At 37.2% G+C, this 12,493-nt stretch overlaps 1 protein-coding gene across 1 annotated transcript in view; it reads left to right on the forward strand.

The window, feature by feature from the left end:
- Window positions 1-12,493, forward strand: part of LOC107574625 (caskin-2-like) — a gene marked incomplete at its 5' end in the record, with an annotated part of 28,432 nt that overhangs the window by 6,684 nt on the left and 9,255 nt on the right. Inside the window, 5 exons of the mRNA XM_016261064.1 lie at window positions 780-897; window positions 2,650-2,820; window positions 9,278-9,367; window positions 9,750-9,896; window positions 11,882-12,012. Of these exons, the coding sequence (XP_016116550.1) occupies window positions 780-897; window positions 2,650-2,820; window positions 9,278-9,367; window positions 9,750-9,896; window positions 11,882-12,012 (657 nt within the window). The remainder of the gene's footprint in view (window positions 1-779; window positions 898-2,649; window positions 2,821-9,277; window positions 9,368-9,749; window positions 9,897-11,881; window positions 12,013-12,493) is intronic.

Genomic DNA, 12,493 nt, shown 5'->3' on the forward strand with positions numbered 1-12,493 from the left:
GTGTATATATATATATATATATATATATATATATATATATATACACACACACATACACACACAAATTACAAAACACCTAATAAAATTACATGGGGAAAAAACTAAAATAAAAACTATGTAAAAAATTAAAAGCTAATCCAAAATATTTATAAACACTATAATAGTATATCAAATATAATAAAAAGCACTTAGTGTTATATAATCATGCTAAATCAATATTTCATGTCTATTTATTTACTCTTTCACATTGGGCTTGCAATCACGTGAGGTGCGTGTTTGCACCATTACCTAATTTGTATGTTTCCTTTAGTGAATAGACTCTTAAAACAACTCAGACAGCTGCTACGCATAAACCGCAAATTTATTCTTGGTGTCTTTTTCCAGGCCCGCTTGAAACACAATTTCATGTCAGTCAAATGGATTGACTTTCATTGCTACACAGGTCCTCTCTGCCATGTGTGGAATCAACTGACTTAATTTACCACATTGTGCAGCCAAATGAGGAAACAATCACAGGCTAGGCCATGAGGTTACAAAAAAAGGTTAGAAGATTGTTATTTAAAACCAGATGACACAAAGGTCGTTCAGCTTTGAATAGTGTAGGGTACACAAAGGGCTGTAATTAAATCATAGATTATTGAAATTATTCCACGCAATAATAAATGAAAAAGTCTCGATAGCTATTGAATAGCTATTGAAGAGAAGACTTTTATGAATATTATAAAATGTGCAAGCATTCGAAGAGCTGAATATCCTGTGATCTTATTGGTCTGTTCCAGGTCTTAGAGCAGCATATGGATGGACGTTGGAAAGGACACATCCATGACTGTCAGAGAGGCACTGACCGTGTGGGATTCTTCCCTCCCTCCATCGTGGAGGTCATTAGTCGCAGATCAGGTATACTGAATAATTCTGTTTTATTTTTCAACTTACACAAGCATTTACTACAAGTATATGGTCCATATTTTTTATTTTTTTTCATTCTAAATTATATTATCAGCATACAAATTTGAGCGCAGATTAAAATGGAAAAATATTACCATTTTGCTTTAAAGACAGCAGCACAAGTTGACTTAGAAGTAGTGGAACATTATTTTTTAAATAACATTTGTTCTAAATCTTTCAAAATCCTAAAACTATATTTTAGCCTTAAAATAGAATTTGAATCCCACATTTTAAATGCACTCTCTGACTTTTTATATCCCACAGTATGCATATCAAAATAATGCATACTAAAGTAGTGCAGTTCTCATAAATTCTTGTAGACATGTGGACATGTAGTCCATTGATAAAGGCACACACAGACATGCACTAATGGGATTAACAGGAACATATTGGGGGCAGGCGGATCAGCTTTAGAGCCCTGTGCCTCCATGAAAGGGGGAGCCTGCCTTAGATTGCTAGGTCCTGAGCAGAAACTCTTTCCCTGAAATGAGCCTGGTATATTTCTTCTGTGTGTGAGAGCGAGTGTAGCGGCAGACTCAGCACTCTGTCATGTCACAGCGTCAACATCCTGCTGCTCACACGAAATTAGCCTCCGCTCTAAGCTTCTGCCTCAATACTGCTGAAGAGACATGATGGAGGCAAAACAGCCAGATTAAAACCCAACCACTTAACTCATTGTGCTGGGGTGTTTCTCCCACCTGCATTATCTTATCAGGATGTTAAAGCCTCCCCAGGTTCATCTTAGTTTTTGAAGTTAATGTATGGAAAGAAAAAAATGGATTTGTCTTTCATGTTAAAGAGAAAAAAAATGTAGATGCTGTCATCATTTACTCACCCTCATGTCGTTTTAAACCTGTGTGGCCTACTTTCTTTGTGGAACACTCCGTTTATTTTTTTATACAATGAAAGTTAGAGGGTGTCAGTTGTTTTGGACCCCACTGGAATGCATTGTATTGACAAAAACAGTTGAAATAAAATAACATGGAACAATATGAGAATGAGTAAGTGATGAGATGTCATGTTCTTATTTCACCTTTTTATTTTATTATTTATTTAATAAATAATAAAATAAATGAATATTTACACTGCCATTCAAAAGTTTGGGCATGGTTAAAAAAATTTTTTTTTTCACACAGCCTCATTCAGTGTGCATTTATTTGATCAAAAATACAGTAAAAACAGTAATAGTGTCAAATATTATTAGGATTTAAAATAACGGTTTTGTTTTAATACATTGTATAATGTAATTTATTCCTGTTATGCCAAAGTTAAATTTTCAGCAGCCATTACTCCAATCTTCGGTGTCACAAGATCCTTCAAACATTCTAATATGTTTATTTGGTGCTAAAAAAAAACATTTCTAATTATTATCAGTGTTGAAAATATTTGTGCTGCTTAATATTTTTGTGGAAGTCTTTATACATATTTTTCTAGATTCTCCAATGAACAGAATGCTCCAAAGAATAGCATTTGTTTGAAATTGATCTCTTTTGTAACATAATAAATGGCTTTTACTGTCCTTTTTGATCAATTAAATACTTCCTTGCTACATACAAGAAAAAAAATTTACTGACCCCAAACTTTCATAAATGTCCATTAGTTTATATTATTTAGAGCATGTCCCTAATGGAAACATCTTTCTCAAGGATGATGTTTCATTTATGTCCATGACGCCTCATTTGTGTTTCCATATTGTGTCCATAGGGGGTGTTCTCTCCCGGCAGGCCTCACTACCCATCCAGAGACATCACATTCTGTCCAGAGCCCTGTCCTCACACAGTTCTCATCACACCTCTCACACTGACGACTCCTACACCTTATATTCATCCACCCGTCCTGTACTGACTCACCACAATGGGCTGGATCAGCACCCAGGTAGTGTGAGAATTAGACTCAGGGGTTAATTCAAAGTACGTACACCTACAGACTTACAATCTCACTTCAAGGGCCCATCCAAGTATCTGTGGAAGCAAAAAACTCCTCAATGCCTCACCACATGAGCAACATAAACTGTACTTTAATCCATCGTAGCTACATTTAGAATTTTCCCAAGTTATCCCAAATCCAAAGTTACGTAATTCTTGGTGAAACTTTTATTTTGATCTGCGTTAGCCATAAAGGACCGGGTGTGCCTCACACTTCCTGAAAAGTGAAGCTGCGGACTCTTTGATCGCACCCTGGTGGCTGGCTGCAGTACAGGTCATAAACCCCGCCCTCTCCATGTAAACGAATGGGATTTGAGTCAAAATAAAAAAAATAAATTACACGTCCAATACAATTTTCCGAAAGATGGTTTTGGTCATTTAAGGTAGTTGTTATTACGCTGATATATGGTCAATTGTTTGTTTTTTTGTGATAAGTTTGATTTTAGCTAGTAATTTGATGCTATAAAAACTAGGGGTGCTCCGATCAGGGTTTTTGAGGCCGATCACGATAGCCGATCACAGAAAGCAGTATCTGTCGATACTGATCACTGATACCGATCTTTTTAAAGCCTTCTTTTTATAATTTATAACTATTTATAGTGATACTCCAATCAGGCTTTTTAGACATTTATTCAGGGCCTGAATTTCATTTTTGAAAATGGGGGGCAATTCCCCTCTTAAGTGACTCTTGTGAGAGGGGAAGCAGCTTTCACACAGGAGTCCGCTACTGATCCGTGGCCGTTTACCACAAACACAACATTTATCCATTATTTTGATTTCAAATGTAAACATTGTCACTGAAAATGCTTTTTCAGCATTGTGATTCTTTTTTTTTTTACACAGTGCAGTAATACACAAACATGTTAAATATATATACAACAAATAAACACAATAAATATAAACAACACAACAACATTATTCAATGCTTTTTACTTTTGCATTTACTTCTAGATTTATATGTTAAGTTGCTCAAGCAAGTGTCAAAACATTTAAACTGCTTTTCTTACGTTATCACAAACTTACCATTGACAGAAATAGTCAGCTCTACTCTTTCCTTTTGCATTGAAATCTTTATTGCAAGCAATCGGTTCATAAATAACTTTTCTTACCTTTTCCTACCTCCACGAGTGCCATCTATTATTGCCTTGTTGATCTAAAAGTGCTTTTCCTTTAAACCTAGCCAAAAACCAAAATGTGTTGATTGTGAAACACAGTAGACTTTAATAATATGCATTTATGGTGTAATTACTAAATTCTTGTGTCAATCCATGTTCATATTTACTGCAAAAAATGTGCTGTTACTTTAATTCAGTGCTTGCAGCGCAGCAAAAATAGACTCGGTCTGGAAACGATCTCTGCTCTGCTGCAGACGCACTGCTCCTGGAACACACTGCCGGACCGCAACCGTCTGCAGTGTGCATGCTTTATTAATCTGTTAACATGAGCGCATAAAATAAAAAGTACCTCGCCTTCAGCTTTATAATTATTTTACCCGCGCCGGACTGAGACTGAGACGGTGCCGCTGCATGTCGTGCCAAATCTCTCACGGCAGCGTCATCAGCTTGACATCGTTTTTTTGAGATCGGCCTTTTTAGAGACTGCCGATCAATCATCCCAATGTGATTATCGGCCGATAGTGATCGGTAGCTGATCAATCGGAGCACCCCTAATAAAAACGGGGCGTGTCGTTATGGTTGATTGAGGAGTTTGATACCGCGGCTCCACCTCACGACACTACTGCGCAGACTCGGGCTCCAAATGACGTAATTTACTCAAGATGGCAGCAGCCATACTGAGATGCTTTGGCTTCACTTTTCTATAGTGAAAGGAATAGGAGACGCGTCGTCCATCTTTTTTTTCAGTCAGTGTGAAGGACGTGATATACTCACGATGAAGTACTTTTCAGTTTTTCACTTTGGGAGATAAAGTTTGAAATGCCTTAACAGCAGTTTACTACAGTTTACCCACGCTGCAGAGAGCGCAATTTAGATGAATATGTAAATTTTGCTTTCCTCTTTATAAGTAAACAAACACGCAACAAAAATGTGAGGGGTGAGAAAACAGAAGTTAAGAAAGCACCTGATCATAGCGACGTGGATATTATTACACCAGCTCTGTAATTCCGCACTCCAGTCAAGTCCTGTTTATGTATATAGCACTTTATACAATAAATTGGTTTAAAGCAAGCAACTTTACAGTATTAAAGGATTAGTTCACTTCCAAAATAAAAATTTCCTGACAATTTACTACCCCCATATCATCCAAGATGTTAATGTCTTTCTTTCTTCAGTTGAAAAGAATTTAAGGTTTTTGAGAAAAACATTCCATGGATTTTCTCCATATAGTGGACTTCAATGGCGGTGGGTTGAAGGTCCAAATTGCAAAGGGCTCTACACGATCAGGAATAAGGGTCTTATCTAGCAAAAATTTCATTTTCTAAAAAAAAATAAAAATTCTTAAAAAAAAATTTTTTTTTTTAACCACAAATGCTCGTCTTGCACTAGCTCGACCTCATGCATTACATAGTCACGTTGGAAAGGTCACGTGTGAGGTTGATAGACGTACCGACCCAGTGTTTACAAAGCAAATGTGCAAAGAAAGTAAAACGCTGTTTCCAAAAAAGGTAAAACAACAGTGTCTGATGATTTTGAAGTTGGAGAAGAAAATGACAGTTTTTCGCCCTACCCTACTTTTTGAACCGAAGTACACAGATGAAGAACTAACCACACGTGACCTTTCCAACGTGATTACATAATGCCTGAAGTCGCGGACACGCATCGCTGAGCTACTGCAAAAAGAGCATTTGTGGTGAAAATGTATATAAATTTATTTATTTATTTATTTTTTTTTTATTTTTATTTTTTAAATCAGATTGTTTCACTAGATAAGACCCTTATTCCTCAGTTGGGATCGTGTAGAGCCCTTTGAAGCTGCATTGAAACTGCAGTTTGGACCAGAGGCGCGGGAAGATGTTTTCGGTTGGGGGTGCTGTGTGTGTCTGTGCTGGGTGAAAGGAGGAGGGCGGGGGGGGGGAGACACCTCATTTGAAAACACCACAAAGCACTACAAGCGCGTCGGTATGAACACTCGTTTAAGTGGCATACACACTGGGAAATTTGACTGCATATCACATTTTTTAAATTATCGATAGTAGCTGATCAATCTCAGGGGTTGGGCTGGGTCCGCTAGGCTTACTTGTCTCCGTGCTCATGCTGTGTCTGGTTCCGTTGCTCGTCTCCGTGCTCATGCTGGAGCTGGTTCACTTACGTCTGTGCTCGTGCTGGTGTTGTGGATGCCGATTTTGGAAAGTTTTTGCTGGGAAGGGCATTTAAAAAAAATCTGAAATTTGCTTTTGCGCCATTATCTCCTTGTATTAAAGTTAATCTTTTTCGCATTCTGTATAGTTCGAGTCTGATATCATGCGCCAGTGTCACGTGTTCATGAGGATTAGGCTAATCATCCCATATAGAAAACATCACAAGTAAAATTAATCATGTTTATAAAGATAAACATGGGTTTATTATAGCCCACTTACTATTTACATTTCAGAGATCATTACAAATAAATTTTTCGCATTCTGTATAGTTCGAGTCTGATATCATGCGCCAGTGTCACGTGTTCATGAGGATTAGGCTAATCATCCCATATAGAAAACATCACAAGTAAAATGAATCATGTTTATAAAGATAAACATGGGTTTATTATAGCCCACTTACAATTTACATTTCAGAGATAATGGGGGGAGGTTAAGGGAAAGTCGTGGCCTAATTGTTAGAGAGTCGGACTCGTAACCCAAAGGTTGCGGGTTCGAGTCTCGTACCGGCAGGGAATGGAGGTGGGGGGAGTGCGGTGCCCTTGAGCAAGGCACCGAACCCCCAACTGCTCCCCGGGTGCCGCAGCATAAATGGCTGCCCACTGCTTCGGGTGTGTGTTCACGGTGTGTGTGTGTGTTCACTGCTGTGTGTGTGTGCACTTTGGATGGGTTAAATCCAGAGCACTAATTCCAAGTATGGGTCACCACACTTGGCTACATGTCACGTCACTTAACCCACAATATGGAGAAAAATTCTGGAATGTTTTCCTCAAAAACCTTAATTTCTTTGCGACTGAAAAAAGACATGAACGTCTTGGATGACATGGGGGTGAGTAAATTATCAGGGAATTTTTATTTTGGAAGTGAACTAATTCTTTAAACATAAGAGACAGTGGCCCTTTCATTTTCAATTAGAATTACAATTTCACTTTTTACTATTAAGCAGCTCTCCAGTATATTTATGCTTTTACACATGTCTGACCTTGATAGACTAAACAGAGGAAATGAACCTATTACAGTACATAATCGCCACGGACCATTGGTAGTTTGAAGGTGTTTACCAGCTGGAGCAAACTTTTCTGGAAAGTTCGGTTAGGCAAGTTGTGTCGAGCTCCAAACAAACTTTTTGTTCTGATTTTGTACGAAACGTCATCACACCTGGGGCCTGATGCATAAACATTGCATACGCACAAAATGGGCATGGAAATGTGCGTACGCAATTTTCCACGTACATATTGAGATTTATAAAAAATAAACTTGGTGTAAATATGTGCGCACTGTACAGGTACTCTAGACCGTGCGTACGCACTCTTTTACTGGCATAATAGCGAAGCCTAATGATTACAGACTCTCTTTTCCTTTCAATATACACATTTAACCTTAATTTCTTTGCGACTGAAAAAAGACATGAACGTCTTGGATGACATGGGGGTGAGTAAATTATCAGGGAATTTTTATTTTGGAAGTGAACTAATACTTTAAACATAAGAGACAGTGGCCCTTTCATTTTCAATTAGAATTACAATTTCACTTTTTACTATTAAGCAGCTCTCCAGTATATTTATGCTTTTACACATGTCTGACCTTGATAGACTAAACAGAGGAAATGAACCTATTACAGTACATAATCGCCACGGACCATTGGTAGTTTGAAGGTGTTTACCAGCTGGAGCAAACTTTTCTGGAAAGTTCGGTTAGGCAAGTTGTGTCGAGCTCCAAACAAACTTTTTGTTCTGATTTTGTACGAAACGTCATCACACCTGGGGCCTGATGCATAAACATTGCATACGCACAAAATGGGCATGGAAATGTGCGTACGCAATTTTCCACGTACATATTGAGATTTATAAAAAATAAACTTTGAGTAAATATGTGCGCACCGTACAGGTACTCTAGACCGTGTGTACACACTTTTACTGGCGTAATAGCGAAGCCTAATGGTTTCAGACTCTTTTCCTTTCAATATACACATTTATATTAAATATTCTGCTCATTAATGGAGTTAAGCATTGACATTACATAAAGTCATTATTCAAAAGTTAAACAATAACTTATGAATTTAGATATTTAGACATATTTGTAGTGGATGCGCTGTTTTTTGATCACTTTTCTTGTTGCATGCTGTTTTAATGGCAGTGAGGAGTGCTAGGCACACAATAATGTTTCTTTAAACTGCAGATCTCATGTTAAGAGAATTTTTTTTTAGCAAGAACATCAACGATGCACACTTACTTTTATATTGTGGCAGACACTGCTGGATTCGGTGGTCGAACGGTCCTCTGGCAAGTTTAAATACGTCAGAATATATTAGCCTACTGCACAACCAAGGCTGCACGGAGGTGTTTATTTCGCAAACATTCAGAACATTATGAAAATAGCATTGTGATTGAAGGATAGAATCTGAAGCAAACGATAAGATTTGCACATTGCTTTTTTATAATATTTTGTCAGTGACACTGCGTCAGACAATTATGTACACTTATTTACACACACCATATTTCTGATTCAACTATAGGCTATTTAAATATCCTAAAGCATTTAATTTGTTTAAAACAATTATATACTGCTTTGGCCAGTGGAAAAGAAAAGGATCCACTCTATTCTAAAAAGATTCTCTGAGAAGTATTTTATACAATTTTGTTTTTACATTCATTTTGATATATTTATTTGAAAACAAGACGAGGACATTGAATGATTTTTTAGCAATGTATTGTACCGTACAAATTGCATTTTAGTCCGCATGTCATATTTTCCTAATGTCTTGTACCTTTGACGGTGTTAAACATGGTGTCACGTGGATGGGAATATGCATGGAAATGATATGCAGATGAGGTTATGCATAGTAAAACTAGGCGTTGTAAGCTCCATATATGGTGATTTTGGAGAGGAGATGCATGTACGCACAATCTTCCGCTGACAGGGATTTATAAAAGGATTTTTGCGCAGGGTCTGGCTTTTGTACGTACACTTTTAGGATGAAATCTATGGAAAGTTTTATACATGAGGCCCCAGTTCTTTCTTCGATTTCGCTTTAAGTATATCTGGACTCCTAGAGTTTCCCCCCATGGCCCTTTAAAGTGTTTGTGTTTGCTAGGTGCGATTCCCGACAGTCCCAGTGCCCTGTGTAAGCCAGCTAGTCCCAAAGAGCCAGAGGATATTTGGGTCCTCAGGACCTCTCTTAATGGTAAGAGTTGTCCGTTTCCCCAGGCCCTTGTTTTCTCATCCCCACGGCTGTCCCAAAGCCTGCACACCAGTGACTTTTGTCTCAATTTGAGTTTTTTTCCCAGCTGTTTCACAGGGTTCTTGTTCCTTTAGGCTATATTTGTCCTAAGTTTGTCAGCCTATCATCAGCTTGCCATTCACATTGCTTAATTTGCACTAGCCCTTGTGCTCCTTCACATTCCCCTTGTCTACAGAGACCTTGCTGGAGTTCAGCGATCATAGCTGCTAAATTCTTTACCCCATTTGTTGCCCAATGTGTAGTAAAGCAGTCGTTTTTAACAGGCAGTATTTCACCAACTGTTCATTTTCTTTCTCCTGTGTTTGTTTATTCCTCTTTCTTTCAGCAGGTGACAGGAACAGTGTGGGCAGTGCAGGCAGCATGGGCAGCAGTCGCAGTGCAGGCAGTGGACAGAGCACTGAGGGAAACTTTCCACACAATGGACCCAATCAGTCACCTTCTGCTGTCCAGGACACCACCAAGGTGGGCTTCAGTCTCACACATCCAATGTTAAGCTGAACCAGAAAAAAAAACCTTGGAGATTTTATGATTCCGTCTGCATGTCCATTGATTTTCATTAGGGAACTGAAGCTGTGAGAAAACTGTGTGGAGAAATATGCAGCAAGATAGTAATTAATTCACAAGATAGCGACCCCATCCTAGAACAGTACAGAGATTTCATGGTTCATAGAGGCACTAAAGAGAAAGAATAATTACTGTTATAAATAGATGCTCACAGAAGCATGATTATTTTTGCCTTATTTTCTCCAAATCTTATTTTTCTTGTCATCTTGAAAAAACAAGTTATTTTGAATTTTTCTTAAGTTAACTTGAAAAAGCAAGTCAGAAAAATGCTCTAGAGAACTTACCAATGTTAAATGACTATTATCCTGGTATTATTAGCCTAAATATTTGTAATACATGACATATATAGAATAAACAAATAATTTAACAAAAACCGATTGATAAATTAGGTCATTGGTATTTTAGATAGTTCTGTTTGCACTATAAAAGTAGTCACAAGAGTCAGACTTGTAACCCGAAGGTTGCGGGTTTGAGCCTCTGGTCCGGCAGGATTTGTCGGGGGGGATGGGGTGAATAGCCAGCGCTCTCTTCCACCCTCAATACCACGAGCAATGCACCGAACCCAATATGGCTGCCCACTGCTCCGGGTGCGTGTTCACGTGTGTGTGTTCACTACTGTGTGTGTGCACTTGTATGGGTTAAATGCAGAGCACTAATTCCGAGTATGGGTCACCATACTTGGCCACACTTCACTTCAAATTCTCACCAAGGGTACATTTATTTGTTCAAAATACAGTAAAAACAGTAACATTAATACAATTTAAATTAACTGTCTTCTATTTAAATATATTTTATAATATTAATTTATGGCAAAATGTAATTTTCAGTAGCATTTTCCAGTCTTCAGTGTTTAAAGTTTAAAAGCAGTCATTGAACGTTTAATGCTCTCAAATTAAAAAGTCTCATGCACTGTCCTTCAGATAACTATATAATATTTTATATTATAAAGTATTATATTTTATATTACTATTCAAATAATATTTTAATATCCTTGAGCATGTCCACTTGTGTCTTTTCTATGAACAGGATATTCAGAGAATCATTTAAGACAAATATCACCTCAGACGTGTATTTATTAGTTTTATTAATCTTAAAAAATAGCTATGTATTTCATAAATCTACTACAGTTTCAAGGGAGAAAAAGGTTCCTTCCCAAGACCGCTTTAAAAGCATGAGCAAGGCAGCTTAAAATACCTGCTCATTTTTACTTAAAGACAGATACTGTGCAGTGTCATATTTCACTAGAAGGGAAGGACGCAATGACGGAGGCAAAGTTGTATGTAAGTCAGAAATTCCAAGGAAAAGAAGAGAATTTGAGAAGGAGAGAAGATTATCAGTGACACGGACACGAGAGCTTTTTTGTAGTGTCTTTGACTCGAGAGGATCTAAAAAATAAGCATGAGATCAACAAACTCTGCTAAAACCAGCTTATTTTCTGAAGGTGAGTTAAATGGGGGGGCATATTTACATGTGTGTTATTGCCACTGCAGACATTTAAAAAATCTTAATGCCTGGTTACGAGTTAATGGGTTATCATTATATGGATTTTTATTATTTAATAACTGTAAATGTTTGTTTCTTGCCAAGCACGTCCTTGGAGTACTGTTTGTTATCAAGGAAGAAATGTATATGCATGTCTCTCAAATGAACACATACTTACACAATCCCTCATCAAAACAGCCTTAGGTCTAAAATCCTCTTTTTCTAAGTGTCAGTGATTGCGCTATTCTGGTATGATCTATTATTAATGAAGATGAAAAAAACGTGCCTCAGGTAACAGGAGAAAAAATTTTTCTTCTGAAACATGTACTCCATCAGGACACTAAGGTATAAACATGCAGGTACAATAACATGTATGAAAGACTGCACGGATTCCATAGTCCACAGCCTAAGGCAATAGCAGAGTCCTTGACCAACAGAAATGTGTGTGTGCTTTAGGTGCTCTTGGACGGAGGATTCCACTGAGCAGCTCCAGACCTGGAGAACAACATGTCATACACCCACAGCAACTTCTGGATGGCAAGGCAAGACCAAGGCAGAACTGAATATTACCATACTACTCATGCTATTGTTGCAGTATATATAATTTTTTACAATGTAGCATATACATTGTCAGCCACATGCAAAATTGTTTATGCAATGTGCTTGATTTGACCTTTCATTTCCATGCAATACCAATCTGTTTACACAAAACTGGATAATAAATATAGGGTAATAATAATAATAATAATAATAATAATATTAGTGGTGGTAAATTACTGTTCAGTAATACTAATAATTTATTTATTAATAGTTATACTATTATATTAATATATATTTTTTGTTTTATGTCCTGGATGTTTTGCAAAATGTGTAACATTTATAATTATTTATATATTATACATATATTACTCCCACTAGTGATGATTATTATATATACATATATATTTTATATATATTAGTGTTGTCAAACGATTAATTGCATTCCAAAATAAAAGTTTTTGTTTACATAATATATGTGTGTGT

The sequence above is a fragment of the Sinocyclocheilus grahami genome, unplaced genomic scaffold (genome assembly GCF_001515645.1).
Source record: "Sinocyclocheilus grahami isolate Dianchi unplaced genomic scaffold, SAMN03320097.WGS_v1.1 scaffold2292.1, whole genome shotgun sequence".
In the NCBI taxonomy this organism is placed as follows: Eukaryota; Metazoa; Chordata; class Actinopteri; order Cypriniformes; family Cyprinidae; genus Sinocyclocheilus; species Sinocyclocheilus grahami.